General features: G+C 36.9%; 1 protein-coding gene across 1 annotated transcript in view; it reads left to right on the top strand.

The window, feature by feature from the left end:
* Nucleotides 1-19,214, top strand: part of Abcb5 (ATP binding cassette subfamily B member 5) — a 122,616-nt gene that overhangs the window by 16,202 nt on the left and 87,200 nt on the right. Inside the window, 4 exon segments of the mRNA XM_015498146.1 lie at nt 1,576-1,630; nt 13,529-13,583; nt 18,353-18,466; nt 18,772-18,882. Of these exon segments, the coding sequence (XP_015353632.1) occupies nt 1,576-1,630; nt 13,529-13,583; nt 18,353-18,466; nt 18,772-18,882 (335 nt within the window).

Here is a 19,214-nt window from a genome sequence, read left to right on the forward strand (position 1 = left end):
TCTATATCCATCCAGGTGATAGTTGCCTGCCTAATTGTTAAAAGATTTTAATAATATAAGTAAAACTGAGGATATAAGTGAAATTAAAATTTTATATTTTAATAATGTAAGCTAAGTTAATTGTCATTTGGAAGGACCCAACAGTTCACTAAGAAAAATGTATTGATTGCCAACTATATGAATGAGTGAGTGGTAAACCTAGCAACAGAAGGCAGTCGCTTGAGGGTGCTCCTTTTGTTAGAGGTATTCTATAATTGATTGCCTTACAAGCCTTGTACAGCAACTGGCAATGCATCCTGACTGATATTGCTTCGGTGAATTTTAGCAAATATGATAATCATAAAAGCAGTTTTGATAAGGATTTATATACATTTGTGATATTATTGCTATATTATAACAGATTATTAAACCCTTTAATAATAACTTTATTATTTATTAACATTGATTTCCTAGGACAATAATATGATTATTTTCTCCTATAAATGAAACATGTATAATAACCATCATTCACTGGGTGTTCATTTTGGTGCCAGAGCTGAATTTCTTTACATATTATCTCTATTAATACAGTATCCAAAATTAGATTTTGTTATTTTGATGTCATTGTGATACCATTTTAGAAATAATGTTTATTCTATTCATTAGCTCAGTTAAATCTCATTAACATTTTTTACTAGGTTTTAAAATCTTCACTTCTACCATGTCAATTCTATTATTTTTGAAAAGCCTGCTTCAAAAATTTTTCTTCCCACAATTCCACAAACAGAATAAGGGAGAAATAATAATTTCCATATAAATAAATTCATAGACATTATTATAGGGAATAGTGTTATGACTATATAAGATATGAAAAGTCATGATGCCTTTATAATGTTGATTATAGAGTTTTAAACACTAAAATTATTGCAGTGAATATTGACCACATTTGTGTTGTTGGTAAAGTCAGGACCATGGTATAACATTATTGTACAACGAATTTTTTACAATATATATGAAGTATTTTCTACTAGAATATTTTACTAGAACTATGTTTTACTAAAAATTTACATGAAAGACTTGTAACCGAAGGATTATTTGAAACATGGGTTTATTATGTGACTATCCTAGTTGTAACCCCACATATTTCAGTGAGTTTCCTTTCAGGATTTTCCATGACTACTAGTTCTAGAACTTCCACATGAGTTCTGGCTTTTCTTGAACTTTCTAAATCATTTGGGGTGTATCACACTGAATTCTAAATGTATGATCTCAAGTAGGAATAGGGAGTTATGTTACTGTTGCTTTCCTGACTGTTGCCTGATTAGAGGAGTCCTAAAGAATTCTTCCTGAATATGAGCTACATTGTTAGTGTTTCCTTGTATTTTTACACATTGCATGAATATTTCTTGAGAGCAGAGATAATTATTTCAACTACTAGTTTGAAGAACAGAAAATAAGATGATCCTAGGCCTGTGTTAGGCATGAAGTACATTTTCTCTAGAAAGTTCTATGTTTAGTTTGGAGGAATACCTATGAAATAGTGTGGCTAATTGAAAATTACTTTCTTTTATAATTTAAAAAAAACTTTTTTTACAGCAAATTCTCAGAACTGTACTCAGTTTCAAGAGAAGCTGAATGAAGACGTGACTATGTAAGTCCAAATGGAGTGTTGATATCATACTGCATGCCCTCTCTGCACGCCACTCTATTCCACACTACAATAAAACATAGTAAAAAAAATTAGTCTGATTATTAATTTTATATAATAGCAATTAAAGTAAATAAGTTCTTCTCTTTTGTTTGGTATTTATAACATAATTAGTGAATAATTCTTCCTCTATTTGAAAAGTATACAGATCATACGTGTCTTTGAGAAAATTGTCGTCAGTAGAAAAGTTATGACAATTTGCATTTTTATAGCAACTTTGCCTTCTAGAACTGAAGGATCATGTCCTCAAAGATAAAGGACTTTCTTTTTCAAAAAAAAAACTATTTTCTTTCAAAGCCTTGTAGGAAATGCTATTTATATAAATTGAAAAGATTTCTATAAATTTAAAAATTGAAAAGCTATATGCTATAAATAAATAGTTTAAAAAGTAAGGAGTAAGGTTTTGTTCAGACCAATTTTAGAAACTAATTATTTAGATTATTATAATAAATTATATCCAGAATAAAAATAGTAAAATCTGAATAAAAATAACTTATAAAGACATTTTGTTTTTATTCACATTTATTCACTCTGTCCCATATTGCATTGGTTAGGAAGATGCTTCTTTACTGAGCATGTTTGCTGCCCTGGACCCGTGTGGGCAGCTGAACTTAAGGTTGCTCATGTGAATTTCCAGAGACACCAAATAAAACACAGACACACCCTGTACCTCTAAACAAGTTTCAGGATGGCTTCTCCATTCTCGGCCTCAGGCTCCCCAAATGGGAGAGCAAGACAAAGTCATGAGAGCCTGATGAGAGAGAACAAGCAAATTCAGAAGTGGGCTTTTATTGGGGGGACACTTGTTCTTAGAAAGTTCCATCCAAAAAAGGCCAGAAGTGGCAAGGTTACAAGGGACAGGTGAGGGTAGTTCAACCCAAGGGGCAACATGCCTACATCTGAAGACACACCTTCAACTTCCTGAACCAGGACAACACCCAGATCACTACAAAATGTAGTGATGGTCAAAGCCTCTTGCTTCAGGATGGAAGGAGCAAGTCATTCAGAGTGGCTCCCTACATATTTCCCCTTCTTTCTTTGAAAAAGAAGGTGATGGGTTACTATTTCAAGTTCCGAAATCACTGTTTTGAAGGCTCGCCATCCTGCAATTACAATTCAAGAGAGAATTAGTAGCAAAGAGAACAATATAAGGATATACCATGAAGAATGTTTAAGAATGTTTCCAGGGTTAAAGCCATTCAATTTTTTAAGTATTTGATCAGCTAAAGAAGTAGGACCCAAAAACTCAATCTTACTTTTTGTATATCTTGAATATGATGATGGAGCTCCAAAAGATCCAAGATGTTATTATTATTTTGCCAAATACCCAATAAATGGTTTTTAATCTTCTCCCAATCCCATTGGGAAGCATTGTATTTGGCAGCAGAAACACACACATACTTATAGCTAGCATGACATTTAAGTCTTTCCTTGAATTTTATAGACACTTTTAGACAGCCAAAGTTCATTACCAATATTTATGACAGTAGCCTCTAAGGCATTTAGCTTCATCTCAATCCTCTTATCAATATTTATTTGATGATGAAGAGCCTTGAAAGTATTCTGAGCCAGATTATTAAGAAAATTTGTGTGTTGAATATTTTGAGATACAGCTGTGACTATTGAAGCAATAAAGGAAACTAAGGCAACAACTCCCACTATTAAGAGACCAAGAGCACGTTTAGGTATCACTAGTTGGGCATGTATTTGTTGTAAGACTTGAAAACCAGCATCAGCATATCATGGCTCTGAAATATTAGCTGACAATAAGACAAAAGAGGGCTGATGAAGAATCAGTGTTCCTTTCCCTCTATTATATCTAGTGATACAGGTAGTTAAATTCCATTTATTACATGTTACAAGGTATCTATCATCTTTCCTTTTAACTTTTACATTTCCAGTAATTAAAACGTAAGGAGATTGAACACAGGCCCATAAGCCATAACAGGAACCTTTCTTACAGTTTTTGTCTACAAAGTCTGGTAAAGGTTTGTCAGTAAAACATAAGAATTCTGAGGCAGCAATTAAGCACCAAACATCTTTCTGAATGCCACCTTCGCTGAAGGTCAAGATGTTACTAACAAATCCTCCGGGAGTCATGGCAGTACCCTTGAGCAATTGCCTTTTGTCAATTTTAGGAGACCAATCCAAAATATACCCACTATTTCTAGACACCTTATGTTGTACTGGAAAAGTATTTATACAATCTATCTACATAGGAAAGGTGCCGATTTCTATCGCAGAATGGTTAGGACAATGAAGTATTCATGGACATTCTGCCGAGATGACTGGTTTGTTATGAGAAAGTCCCATTTTAATAATTGATCTGATATAAGGTTTTGAGTCACCAGGAACTGTACAATTAGTTGATCTAGGTCTCCCAACTACTGTCTTTTCCTTAAATGACACTTTTAGACAGCCAGCCTGTTTATTGTGGGACCAACACAAGACAATTGAGCACTATAGCCAGAATAATTAAATCCAGTCACATGATTGGGAGTAATGTGGGTGTTGTAAATTGTTAGAGTCTGTAAATAAGTCAAAATAACACCTGGCATTTTGCCAGGGGAATGTTAGAGTTCGTAAACAAGTCTGGATGGTGCCTGGCAAAATGCCAGAGGGAGTGGTTTGAGAAGTAACAAAAGCGAGCCATTAAGTGTGGAGATTCCTTATTGGTTGACTGATGTATCTAGTTTATGCTAATTAGATAAGCTGTGTGGAATGTATAAATACTGCTCCTGTCCTGCAATAAAGGGCTCCTACTCCTGCTGTATCAACGTACACAAGTTATTCGTCACCCCCTGGTTATTTTGCCCAGCCAGCCGGGCTGCGGCAGTAAATAATCCCATCAGATATAAGTCATTAGTAAATACTGGGATAGATTTTCTAGTCCACACTGCTGAGTGTACTAAAGGTGGATCTTATGTCCAATAAGTTTCTCCCTGATTCCCATTTACCTGACAGCTCAATAGAGCTAATATTGCAGCAAGCATCCTTGTTAGAGATTTAACTTTTCCTTGCTGTTGAATCATTCTTGCAGCCTGCAGCATCAATTTCCTCAGATCCTTCCATGAGCGTAGCTTCCTCATTCAATCTCTATGAGCCCTCTTTCTTCTTCTTTTCCTTCAAGAGTTCCTCTTTTTGAGGGAAGTCAGGTCTGGCATCTCTGGGTCAATCTTCAGTCATTTGAATATTGGTTCTATGTCCTCCATGCCTGATGGAGGTACCAAAATAGGACGAAAAGCACCTTCTGGGAAAATACAAGCATGACCTCTTCCCCACATAATCACTGGATCTGGTCCTTTCCACTGACAGGTCTGCAAGTCCTTCCACCAAACTCGGCCTAAAGGGCCTGTTGCTATGGAAGACATGTGTCACTCAGCTGCAGTGCAACCTTCTGAGTCACAATTTAGAAAATTTAAAATGAACAGAGCATGATTAAGGTTATTTTGGGGAGTCCTAGTCCTATCTCCCCCTTTTAGTTTTTGTAATTGTAGCTTAATAGATAAATGAGCTCATTCTACAATGGCTTGACCTTGAGGGTTATAAGGAAACCCTTATGGTCAATATGAAACTCTTGGCAAAATTTTGAAAAGAAAGGCTTACATAAGCTGGTGCATTATCAGTTTTAATCTGTAAAGGACATCCTAATACTGCAAAGGCAGCTAAACAATGAGAGATAACATGTTGAGTATTTTCTTTTGCACAGGCTATAACAAAGATAAATCTAGAATAAGTATCTACATTTACATGTACATAACATTGTTTACCAAATTGAGGAATCTGAGTTACATCCATTTGCCATAATTGATTTGGTTTTAATCTGCAGGGAATACCCCATGGTAAAGATGGAATGTGTATAACCCATTGGGGGCAGTGACGTACAATTTGACGAGCCTATTCTCTAGCAATATTAAATTTTTTATGTAAACTAAAAGCATTTTGATGATGCAAAGAATATGAAGCTTGTGCACAGTCATACAAAGACATTTTCTGACAAACAGCAACCAATTTATCAATCTTATCATTACCTAATGTTAGAGGCCCTAGAAGATTAGTATGGGCCCATATGTGGCCTATAAAACATGGGTGCTTTCACATTTGTACTGTCCTTTGTGGGATATGAAATAAATTGAATAACTCTTGTGATGATGTATACCCAATAATTGAAGTTTCAATATTTTTTGTAACTCCAACTGCATATATGCTGTCAGAATAAATATTGATGGGCTCATTTGCAAAATCACTTAAACACAAATGAGAGCTTGAAGTTCTGCTAATTGGGCAGAAGCATATGAGGTTTGTATTATCTATGTATGAGCATGACTATAAAAACCTGCTGTACCTAAGCATGAGCCATCAGTGAATACTGTTAGTGCACCATCTATTGGTTGTGCACATACAATCCTGGAAATATGAATGAAGTTACCAATGCAATTTGAATAATTTTATCACAATGATAATGACTGTCTGACCAGGAAAATTAGCAAAAGCTACTTGCCCAGTATTAGAAGTTTGAAAAAGCCAATAATTCTGTTGAGCAGAAAATGGAATGATTATAATATTAGGTACTGATCCAAATAGCTGTAAAATTCTTGTTCTGCCTTTTATCGCTAATTGAGCAATAAAATCATGAAAAGAAGTTAATGACTTTTGAGGAGAGTGGGCTAAATGAATTCACTCAATAACTCCCAATGTCTGCCATATAACCCCTGTAGAGGCATAAGCAGTTGAAAATATTAATAAATATATAGGCTCTTTTGGATTAATTCTAGTAAACTGAGCATTCTTAATAGCAATTTCAATTTTCCTCATAGCTGTTCTTGCTTCTGCTTTGAGCTGATGAGAAGTTGGAGAAGGACCTCCCTGTAATATCTGGAATAAAGGACTTAAATCTGAAGTAGTTAGCTTTAAAGATGGCCTCAGCCAATTAATATCTCCTAATAATTTTTGAAAATCATTAAGGGTGTGCAGCTCCTTGATTCTTATTTGTAAGTTTTGAGGACAGATTGTATGTCCTTCAATCACATAACCTAGATATTGAAAAGGAGATGTCTTGCACCTTCTCAAGTGCAATGCAGAAACCCATTGCTGTGAGTGAAGTCTCTAATTGGGCAAAAAATTTTAAGAGTACATTTGAATTAGCATGAGCTAAAAGTATGTTATCCATAAAATGAATAATATATGCATCAGGGAATTTTTCCCTCATAGGCGTGATAGCCTGTGCCATAAAATTTTCACATAGGGTAGGACTGTTACAAATTCCCTGAGGCAACACTTTCCAGCAATATCTTTTAACTGATTCTTTAAAATTAATTGCTGGGACACTAAAGGCAAACTTTTTACAGTCATCTGGGTGAAAAGGTATAGAAAAAAAAGAATCTTTTAGATCTACTACTATCAAATAATAATCTAAAGGAATAGCTGTAGGAGAAGAATGCCCAGATTGTAACACTCCTCTATGGGCTCTATAACACGATTAATAGCTCTAAGGTCTTGTAATAATCTCCAACTACCAGATTTTTTCTTAATTACAAAGACGGGTGTATTCCAAGGGCTGAGCATAGGCTCTGAATGACCAGCCTGAAGTTGTTCCTCAACTAACATGTGGGTTATTTTAAGTTTTTCCCCTGTTAGAGGCCACTAAATAACCCAGATTCGCTCTTCTGTGAGCCAATCAATTTTTTCTGCTGTTCTTTGGGTCAGGGAAAAAGTCAGGGCCCCTACCAAAAATTTTGGTTGGGTGCATTAATTAATCTCTGTTGGGAAGATTGGTTAATAGGTAGGTACCCCTTCTGTAAATTTCCCTAGGAGTAAGTCCTTGATTAAGTCCTTCAAATAACATGAGAGAATTTGTAGTTACTAATAATAATCCTAAACTGCTTAAAATATCTCTACCCCATACCGGGCACTCTGAGCAGGTTGAAATATCTGTTCTATGCCCCCTAAATTGGCAGGAGCAATATGTAAAGGCCAGCTTTTTGCCCAAAATATATGAGATAAAACAGATTTATCTGCCCCAGTATCTTGAAATGTTTTAAGATTGATTTTAAGTTCCAGTAAGGGGCACTCCTGCCAGATTAATTTAGCCCTGTACACTCAGTCCAGGGACCCAGAAGTTGAAGTCTAAAGCGGGCTGTCTGTGTAACAACAAGACAGAACTAACAGTCCTAACTGTGCCAGTACGTCTTTGGTAGAGAGCTGAATGGCATTTTCTGATTACACAGTGATTTTAATCTCTAAAATCTGAATCAATAACCCTGGTATTACCTGAATTCCCTCTTTTAAATTATTTTGTCCCAAAATTAGGCATATGGTACCTGGGGGGTAATGGCCTATGGATTCCAGTAGAAATTTGCTGTGGTCCCATTTCAGGTGTTAAATTTACTACCATGGCTGGTCATAAAACTATCCTCTGGATGGAGGTGACTGGTAATAATGACAATCCGCTATGGCCACCTGTGATGACATCAGAACCTGCGACTCTGACTCCTCTTCCCCTGCAAACTGCAGAGCCCCCAGGGTTTTTAGGGCCTGGGGTTGGCCATGGCCCGAAGGAGGTGGAACAACACCATACCTGTTCCCATCTCCCCTTACCATGCTGCTTTTTGTGCGGGAGTGCCAGCGGCGTAAATCAGAGGAGGTCTCTGCCCTATTGTGCCGAGATTCACAGTCCTGTGCCAAATGCCCAGTCCTACCACAATTGAAACACTGCCCTGGAGAATGACTGTCTCTGTGATTGGGGCTGGAGTACCTGTTTTAAAGCCACAGCGAGCGAGCGTAAAACCTTGTAATTGTGCTAGACCAACATCCACACAAAGGCAAATGAATTCAGGAACTGTCCCTTTCTTCCAATGGGGTCGGAGGAGGATGTCCTGACAAACTTTATTGGCGGTTTCAAGTGCTAGCTGTTTGACTATGAACCCAGCGGACTTTGAGTTTCTGATGAATCTGTTCGCTGCCTGGTAACAGGCACACCACGAAATCAGAGAATTGTTCTTCTGATCCCTGTTTAATTTAGTCAGATTAAGACTAAATCCAATTTAGATTGATCCCAGGAAGATATCTCATGCCACGCCCTTTTGGCACATGCAGTGATCTGGTTACAAATGGCTAGATCATAATTTAATTGTCTCTATAGGTCTGCAAATTCCCCAGTTCCTGTTAACATTTCCAAAGGGGCATCAAAGCTTTGCCTTCTGTTCCTCTCAACCTGCTCGGTACAATAATCAGTCTAGTGAGATCACCAAGGGAGATAATAACCCCCGGAAAGGCAAGATTTTGCCATAGAAATCCAGTTATTTGGGGGTAAAGGCTTATGGCATAACAAATCAAGTAGGCTTTGCACAAAGGGTGAGTTTGGACCATAGGTATAGCAAGAGCTTTTGAGCTCCTTTAGAGTCTTAAAAGGAACTTCAGCGTGCATGTGGACATGCTGGTTTTGTTTGTTAATCTGCTCAAAGACTGGAAAAAGCTGAAAATGTGTAATGTCTTCCCCCACTTCCTGCGCTCTTCTAAGGCCACATTGTAGAGGTGTTAGCATGGCGACCGCCAGTTCAGAGTAATTATTGAACTCCATTCTCCCAGAGGAGAGCAGCTGAATTTTAATGGTGTGTGCCAGGACAGCTAGACATAATTTAGCAAAACCCTCCTCCAGGTCTTCCTCACCTTCTGACTGAGTCCATTAAGAAAAATGTGACTCTTTTTTGTCTGTATCTTCCTGTCCATTTTGTTACTCTCCATTTTGAATCTGCATCACAGAAATCCTATCAGGGATAGTTTCCTCTTTTCAACACACCCCTTGGTGGTCCTCTAAACTGCTGGGTCTGTCTGGCTCAGTGGAGACTGAACTTTTGGTCCTAGGTCTTGCCCCAAGGCCATCTGTTCGTGGTTTGTGAGCTGCAGACTGATGGAAAATTGACTCCACCCTCCACCCTCTACTGTCCATTCATCATTCAATAGTGTATTATTTAGTCTCCAGGTATTAGAGTAACTTTATTTTATCATTGGTATTTAATTTTATTGCATTGTGATATGATAGGATGCAAGGTATTATCCCTATTTTTTTTTTTTATTTCCTAAGAGTTGCTTTGTGGCCTAAGTTATGGTCTATCTTAGAGAAGGATCCATGTGCTACTGAGAAGAAAGTGTATTCAGTCACTGGTGAATGAAATATTCTATATGTGTCTCTTAAATCTAAATTATTAATTGTATTTTTAGTTCTTTAGTATCTTTATTTAGTTTTTGTTTGGAGGATCTATCCAGTGGTGAGAGAGTAGTGTTAATGTCACTCGGTATTATTATACTATAGTACAGTTTCTTCTGAAATTGAGAAGGGTTTGTTTGATGTACATAGGTGCTCCATTATTTGGGGTATAAATATTTAAGGTTGGTATTTCTTTTTGATATAGAGTTCCCTTAAGCAGAATGAAATGGCCTTAATTTTTCTCTCCTGATTAACTTTGGCTTGAAGTCCACTTTAACAGATATGAGGATCTAAACCCCTACTTATTTATAAGATCCACATGAAAGATATGTTTTTATTTATCATTTTATCTTGAGTCTGTGAATGTCTTTGCCTATGAGGTGAGTCTCTTGGAGACAGCATATTGTTGGGTCTTGTTTTTAATCCAATCTTCCAGTCTTTTCTTTTGATTGATGACTTTAGGCCATTTACATTCAATGTTTCATTGAGGAATGACTTTTACTCCTTGTCATTTTTAATTATTTCTGGTTTTTAATTTGAATTTGTTTCTCCATCAATTTCTTGTTCTTTTAGTGTAGTTCCTCCCTTGGCTGGTTTTCACTTTTATTTTTCATTTCTTCTTCATGAAATGTCTATGAGTATATTTTAAGGGCAGGCTGTCTAACATTTTCTAGCTTTTAAATTGTTTCATCATGGAAGGTTTTATTTCATCATAAATTCTGAAGCTTAATTTTGTTGGATATAGTATTCTTGATTGGCATCTATTTTCTTGCAGAGTTTGGTGTATATTATTTCAAAACCTCTTAACTTGAAGTGTCTAGGTTGAAAAATCAGTTGAGATCCAAATTGGTCTCTCTCTAAATGTTACTTGTTTTCCTCTGGAAGCCTTTAGAATTTTATTCTTATTCTGTGTGCTAGGCATTTTCAGAATAATGTGCCTTGGCGTGAGTCTTTTGTAATTTTGTATGTTAGAGATCCTGAAAGCGTCCTGTATTTGATTTTCCATTTCATTCTTTAGGTTTGGAAAATGTTGAAATTATTTCATTGGAAAGATTATGCATTCCTTTCATTTGTATATTGGAGCCTTTATCTATTCCAATAAATCTTAAATTTGGTCTTTTCAGGTTATCCCATATTTCTTGGAAGTTCTGTTCATGGTCTTTTAACATCTTTCCTCCATGGTCAAATTTGTTTTCCAGATCATATATTTTGTCTTCATTTCCTAAAACTATCTTCTAATTCATCTAGTCTGTTGGTGATACTTTCAATTGAATTTTTAATTTGCTGTATTGATGCCTTCATTTCAAGGATTTCTGCTTTGTCTTTTTTTAGAATCTCTATCTCTTTATTTATGCAATCTTTTACCTCCTGTATTTTCTCTCCTTGATTTTACTCTTTGTACCATCCTTTAGTTTGAGGATCAGTTTAATTATGCACATTCTAGACCCCTTTTCTGACATTTCTTCCACTGTGGTGTCAATAAATTATGTTATTGGAGTATTTGATTTGTTTGGGGCAATTTATTCCCTTGATTTTTCATAGTGTTTGTGTGTCTACCCATCTAACAATATGGACCTGAGGCAGGAGAGTTCTACCCTGTAGACTTATAGTGTCCCTGAAGGTTTGCAATACCTCACTGTTTCAGAGGAGATAAAAAAAAATAACAACAACCAATGCAAAAAATATACCATATTAAACCAAATAGTTTCTACTATGTTATCTACATTATTAAATATTACAATAAACAGAAATGATATGATCACTTATTACCGGCAATAAAAACAGCAAGTTTGCAATAGGGTTGACAATTTTAAATCATGGGCAGGAAAAGAACAGAAGTGATATAGGATATGATGAATATGAGGGAGGAGGAGAAAAGAGAGGAGGGAAAAAACTGAAGGAAGAGTATAATAAGAGAGAACAATAAAGATTGGCTGTTAGTGGAAGAAAAGAGAGAAAGAGAATCAAGGTAAATAGATAAGAGAAAAAATATATAGAAAATAAAATTTAAAAAATTTTTAAATTAAAATGAAAGAACACAAAACAAAATTAAAATATACAAATCAAACATCCTAGTTTAAAAAAACCTGATCTATGAAAAATAAATGGCTTCAAAATGCTATAAATAGAAGAAAACCTATGAGTATGTATAAATGTCCACGTACCATTAAGGTCACAATTAAACAAAGAAGGGAAACAAAAGAGAGAGAGAAAGACAGAGAGAGAGAAATCTTGATGAAAAGTTAAAGAATTCTTTCCATTGAAGTTCCAAAGATTCTCAGCTTCTCTTCTCAGCACATTTAGGTGGGGGTATCTGGAGTGTGATGCTCCATCCTCTGGATTGCTTGAGTGGGAGAGGTAATCACATAGGTGGAACTGGTGGAATTTATGGAGGCAGAATGTAGGCTTAGGTGGGTGCCAGGCTTTTCCCTAAATGCCAATTGGTTTGGAGATTTTAAATCAGCACACCTCCAGGGCCCACTGATTGCCAGTCCTCAGTAGAAGACTGTACATGGGGGAGGTCCACACTGGATCCCCTGGGTTTCACTCTTGTGGTAGAGAAGCCAATTTGTAGCCCCCTATGTCACCTGAGACCCATCCCCCCACTTCTTAGTCTTGGGTTCAGTCTCCAGATTTAATCTCTCCTGCCCTCACACTTCCAAACTCCCAGCAGACTAGTCTGTCCCAGCCAGTCCTGCAAGCAGGCAGAGTGGATGAGGAAGGGTAGAGCCAGGTGGTTTTCCACAACTAGTTTTCCCCTATGTAAACCTCTCTCCATGTTTGATTTTCTCTTGGTCACTTAAGCATACCCTATGCTGTGCAGTGTGTTTACTGGGTCTGTATCTTGGGCCAAGCTCAGGTTTTCCAGGAATTGGCTCCCTCAGCTTCTGGCCCCCACACCATGACTGCAAAATGGTTCCTTCCTTTGTCCTCCATGTATCGCCTGAAGAGATGGTGGCTTCTTTCCCACACAAGGCTATTGTGCAGGGCGCCTTTCATTTTATTCCACAATGTCCTTGATCTCTAAAGGATCCAAACCCAGAAATGTCTCGGGCCTCCTAAAAATGCATGTTCTTTTAGTTCCCTTATCCTTCTATTTTGCTCACAGAGGGATCACTCTGGCTGATACTTCTGGCTTGGCCATGGCAGCAGCTGTACTACTGGGAATTTCTTCCTTATTTTATTATATCCAACCTCCTGAGTCCCATTATGCTTTGAATATCCAGTATTAAATTCCAACAAAGTCCCTTTCCTTGTATTTTTTTTTTTCTGTGTGTGAGTATGTGGTATTGGGGATTGAACCCAGGGCATGTGAGGCAAGCACTCTACCAACTGAGCTATATCCCCAGCCTCCCTTGCTTTTGTTGTTGTTGTTGTTCACCCACCTTGCTAAGAGGCTGCCTGTCTGCTTTCTTGGTTTCATGCCACAGAGTAGCCAGGAAAGCAACCTCCTCTAGTCCACCATCTTGAAAGCCTGCTTTTCATCTTCTTAAAGGTTTCTTTTGGGACACAAAAGTCTTAAATTTCGATGAATTCTAATTCATCAAGTTTTTCCTTTTTATGGATTTGGTTTTAGATTTTAAAATGCTTTGCCTAACCCAAAGTCATAAAGATTTTCTATTACTTTCTTCTAGAAGTTATACTTACATCTGTGATCCATTTCAAGTTAATTTTTGTGAAAGGTGTGAGGTAAGGGTCTAACTTCATCTTTTTCACATGTGACTATCCAGTTGTTTCAGCATCATTTCTTAAAAAAGATATTCCTTCTCTACCATATTGCCTTGGTACCTTTGCTAAAAATCAACGGTCCATAAATGTAAAGGCTAGTTTCTATTATCTCATTTCTGTTGCCTTTATTAATGTGTATATCATTATGTCAGTACCATACTATTTTGATTACCATACTTTTACAGTTTAAATAAATAAGTAAAATCAGAAAGTATAAGTCTCCCAACTTTGTTCTTTTTGAAAATTATTCTCACTATTCTGAATAAAGGTATCTTACCTTTATTTCTACAGAACTTTTAGAATCACCTTGTCAATGTTTACCAAAAAACAAACAAAAAACTACTAGGGTTTTTTTTTTTCTTTGCAGAATAGCATTGAATTTATAGATCAATTTACAGAGAATTGTCATTTTGACAATATTCAGTTTTCCAATCCATGAACATGGATGTGTCTCCTCTTTAATTTAGATCTTTTGAAATTTTCACAGTAATGCATTACAGTTTTCAGTACACAAATTTTGTATTTCTTCTTTTTATTTGACTTTAAAACCAATGTTCTTCTTCACTTTTTATTAAACTTGTACTGCTCTATACTGTCCTTGAACAGTGATTCTTATTAGAAAGTACTTATAGTTGATTCTTTTTTTTTAAAGAGAGAGAGAGAGAGAGAATTTTTTTAATATTTATTTCTTTTTTAGTTCTTGGCAGACACAACATCTTTGTTTGTATGTGGTGCTGAGGATCGAACCCAGGCCGCACGCTTGAGCCACATCCCCAGCCCCATATAGTTGATTTTTATTATTTGCAGTAGTTGTGTCCTAACAAACTCACTAGGAACATTGAATTTGCAAATACTAGACATTATTACTCTTTGAAGAAATATAGGTTAGGTCCTATGAGCCTTTGGTCACATATGTTTCATCAACTAATCAATTAGTAACCTAATTTTATGTATGTCTTTGTTTAAAGACACTTTAGTGATTCAGTGACCTTGAACTCACAGTCAACAGCACTGCAACCCATCCCTGGATGAAGCCTATCTAACACACCTTCTCCACAGGGCACCTCACGAACTTCTTGCACTTTGGAACACTAGACAGCACTTCATCCTGATTCTTGGAGTCATTACAAACGGAAAAATCACCAACAAAAAGCACAAAAATTAGAAAAGCCTGAAAATTATCCTTATTGTTAGAAATAGACCATGAAAATTATACTTTTTTATAGTAATAGAGCTGAAACAAAAAGGCAGAATATTACTCTGTGGACCTCAGCTGGGAAGATGTGCATTGGGCAGATCAATTTTTTTTTTTAACTTTGGACTTACCAATTAGTTTTAATGCCTACTACTAAATACATAATCCTCAAATAATAAGCATCAATTTTATTTCTTCTTGTGTCTTGTTTGGTACTTCATCTCCTAATTTCCAATCACTCATTGGCCACTTCTCAGCCATTTCTTTGGAGGCTCTTTCTCTTCACCCAAAATTCAGCATGTTTGCAGGGTCCTTGAGATCAATCTTTGGCCCTTTTCTCTTTTTTACATTTCATTACCTTTTTCAAATGTAACTTTCTTTACATTTCATTCTCCCTCTCCTTGGGTAGGTTGTCTCATCCTGGCTCTTTGTTTTATTTTTTATTTTATTTTATTGTTGGGGGGGGTGGGATTGAACTCAGGAGCATGGGCCACTAAGCCACATCCCCAGCCCTATTATGTATTTTATTTAGAGACAGGGTCTCACCGAGTTGCTTAGTGTCTCGCTTTTGCTGAGGCTGGCATTGAACTCATGATCCTCCTGCCTCAGCCTAGGGAGCCACTAGGATTACAGGCATGCATCACCATGCCCAGTGGCTCTTTGTTTTAATACCTGCCTGTAAGCTACTATTTTTCAAATTCCAGTCTAGACCCTTCTCTAGTCCTTCTGACTCCCATTTTCAACTTAATTACCATTTTGAGGTTTAATAGCCATCTCAGACTTGGACATCTCATGTCCAAGGCCAGCCAGAATTCTTGAATTCTCTCCCCCTTCCTCAGTCTCCTACATCTGTAAATGGCACCCCACTCACCCTGCTGCTCAACCAAAACCTAAGGAGTTATCCCCAATTTTGCCCCTTTCTTCATTCTTTATATCCTCTATATCAGTAATTATTTTTAGGATGAGTGTGTTGAACAAAGAAGTGTTTTATTATTACAATCATAATCTACAGAGCCTAAGAGACCTAAATATCTGTGTCATAGCAAATGAATATGGCAATTCAACATTCAGGGTCAATAAAATACCTAAAGATTAGACTCCCATGGTGAACAGGACCCTTTGGGCCAGCTGTAACAGATTTTCAAGTTCTCTCTCCCCACCAAGGATCTCAGAAGATACTCTAATCAAGGGGAAGCAGGTAATGGGGTGCTCTTCAAGCAGCTTAAAAACTTACATCAAGGGGACAGAATGGGAAAAAAATTTTTAAAACTTTTATTGGCACATAATTATATAGAACAATGGGATTCATTGTGACATATTTGTACATAACAGAATTTGGTCAGTTTCATTCCCCAGCATCTCCATTTGCCCTCCCCTTGATCCACAGCCTCTACCTTTTGGCTTTCCTTCTGTTTTCATGAGATCCTCCCATTTCTTTCTCTTTGTCTCTCTCTCTTTCTCTCTCCAACTTCCACATATGAGAAACAACATATGACTCTTGACTTTCTCAGTCCAGCTTATTTTGCTTAGCATGATGTTCCCCAGTTCCATCCATTTTATTCTTTTTTATGATTGAATAAAACTCTGTTGTGTATATATGCCGCATTTCCTTTATGCATTCACCTCTTAAGGGTCACCTAGGCTTGTTTCATCACTTGGCTATTGTAAATTGTGCTGCTATAACCAAGGTATGCTTGTATCACTAGAGTGTCTCCAAAGGCAGGAAAAAAGATTTTTGCGCTAACGGTCTTCTCAGTCATCTTTTTTGGCATAGAAGGTTGGCTGAGGAGGGGAGGGGGGATAGTAGAGGATAGGAAGGGCAGCAGAATACAACATACACTAGTATGGCAGTATGTAAAAAAGTGGATGTGTAACCAATGTGATTCTGCAATCTGTATACGGGGTAAAAATGAGAGTTCATAATCCACTTGAATCAAATGTATGAAATATGATATGTCAAGAGCTTTGTAATGTTTTGAACAACTAATAATAATAATTAAAAAAAAGAAGGTTGGCTGATTTGGTTTGAGGGGTCCAATAGCTGACAATTTTTGTTTCTTGGAATAACATGTGAACGGTGCATTGTAACTGCAAGCCACATGACATCCTGCATTTATCCAGCCTCAACATTTCACACCACTTTAAACTCCTTCAGTTCCTGGAACATGTTGAACTTTTTTTCTGCCTCACTGTCTCCTGGGAGAGACCTTTTCTCCCTCCCTTGAATGCTTTTCATGCTTTTTATGGCTGACCCTATGTCACATTTTGAATGCCAGCACAATATCACTTCCTCAAAGAAACTTTTCTTAACCACTGTATTTATCTGCATTTAATCTTCCAACCCACATTTACCCACAAATTATCCTATGACCTATCACCCGGCCTATTTCCTTCATGGAACAACTTGAAACTCTTCCTCATTGTATATTATCTGTGTCCTCCCATGAGAATGAGAGGATTCATTATCTTGCTCATGGTTGTATCTCTAGAACCTCATGCATGCTGGGCACCCAGAATGCATCTGTTAAATGACCACATTTTTTATCTGATATTCCACTTGCTATATATTGCTCTCAACATTCACTAAACGTCCTTCCTCTGGGCATACTCTGTCCATGGGAGTCACCTGCTCTTCCCCTCTCATTTCAATATACAGGAATGTCAAAAACAAACTATTATAAAGCTCTGTTCAACATTGAAATTTTGAGTCTTTTCAATTCCTAGGGGTTATTAATTTTAATTTTTTTCTGTTATCCTCTCAAGTTTCAACAAAGAACAATTCGAGATCCACAAACATTTGTCATAGTGAACCAAATTGTTCTGCTCTACATACTTCAATTCTCGTTTGGCCTTCCCATTGTGTACAGATTTCTCCTTTCTCAACTACAATCATCTTTTGGATTTGAGATTTTCACACTTAAGACTCTAAGCTCTTTATCTCATATAATGTGAAATGTGAGCATGAATTTGGGGCTAGTCTTTTTTCTTCTAGCTTTCTCATCTGTATGATGGGGAAAATAGCACCTAACTTAAGAGTTTTTTCCTTATTTGGCTTTTTATTCAGAGTTATGTTTGCCTGAAAATGATGCAGCTGACAATGATAAAAGAATTCAAAAAATGGGAGAATGGAAATAGTATACAGTCTCTTATCTAGTGACATCTATTACCACTCCTCCTGTTAAAGCTCACAGGGGGTGAGCTACAAGGAGAGGAGTGGGACGGGAGACTCACTTTACCTCTTACCCAGAAGACCATGAACAGCCAGAAAGGTTCTGTTAGCAGATGGTGCTGCACAGTTCTCCCAGTAGGAAATCACCACAAAACTATGGGACAATCAAAAGCTGTTCTGTATTAGGAAAGGGCCAAAGATACTTGGATTAAACTTGCATTTCCTGTTTATTTGATCACATCTTCCACTCTGAACCGCTAATTCCTATAATATTTCTCTATGAACCTAAACCGACTATATACTTCATCCTTTTGTCTTTATAACTGCAATGTGTAACTATGATTTTTGTGGTTGTTGTTCCTATAGGTGTTCTTTAGTGTAATCCACAGTAGTTACTGCATTGGAGCAGCAGCCCCTCACTTTGAAACCTTCTCTATAGCCAGAGGAGCAGCCTTTAATGTTTTCCAGGTGATTGATAAGGTAAGAACTCCTTGCTTTGAAAGCTAACTATCATTACTACAGGAAGGAGACCAAAACTCAGGCACATTCATTTCACTAAAGCCAAAGGATGGCAAAATCCATGCTGACCAGCTGCCTAATAGAAATAAAGACTGCTTTCAACTCTTTTTTATGAGGGGATTGTGTTTTATTGAAACCTCTGTGTCCACTTCTAAAGCAGAAAGAAAAACATTGTAAAAGAAAACCATCTTTAAACTGTTTTTAGGATATAAAGGGTATTGTCTTATTCCTTTGAAGATTTATAACATTCTCTTTCTTTTTCTAAGAAACCCAGTATAGATAACTTTTCAACAATTGGGTATAAACCTGAATGCATAGAAGGAACTGTGGAATTTAAAAATGTTTCTTTCAATTATCCATCAAGACCATCTGTCAAGGTAAGTTAAATGAAGTAGTATTCTACCATTTTATGATAATATCTTCTTTTGAGGTTTTTTAGGATAATTTTGACTAATTTTGGCTACTTTGCTTACAGACTTGAGTAGGCAGACAGATAAGTTATGGACAAATAACTCAGAACTACTATTTATATTTTTCAGGCTCTTTATTCTATAGATAACTGATAATATATATATATATTTTCAGCTCCCTAGATTTCCTCCACTCCGGATTTGGGAGCACACCAGAATGCCTTGGGTTGATGGTGCCACCTACTGGTGGTCCCTGGACATCATCCCCTCCCCCCCCTCCCCCCCACCCACCGCCAGCA

The sequence above is a fragment of the Marmota marmota genome, unplaced genomic scaffold (genome assembly GCF_001458135.2).
Source record: "Marmota marmota marmota unplaced genomic scaffold, marMar, whole genome shotgun sequence".
Taxonomy (NCBI): Eukaryota; Metazoa; Chordata; class Mammalia; order Rodentia; family Sciuridae; genus Marmota; species Marmota marmota.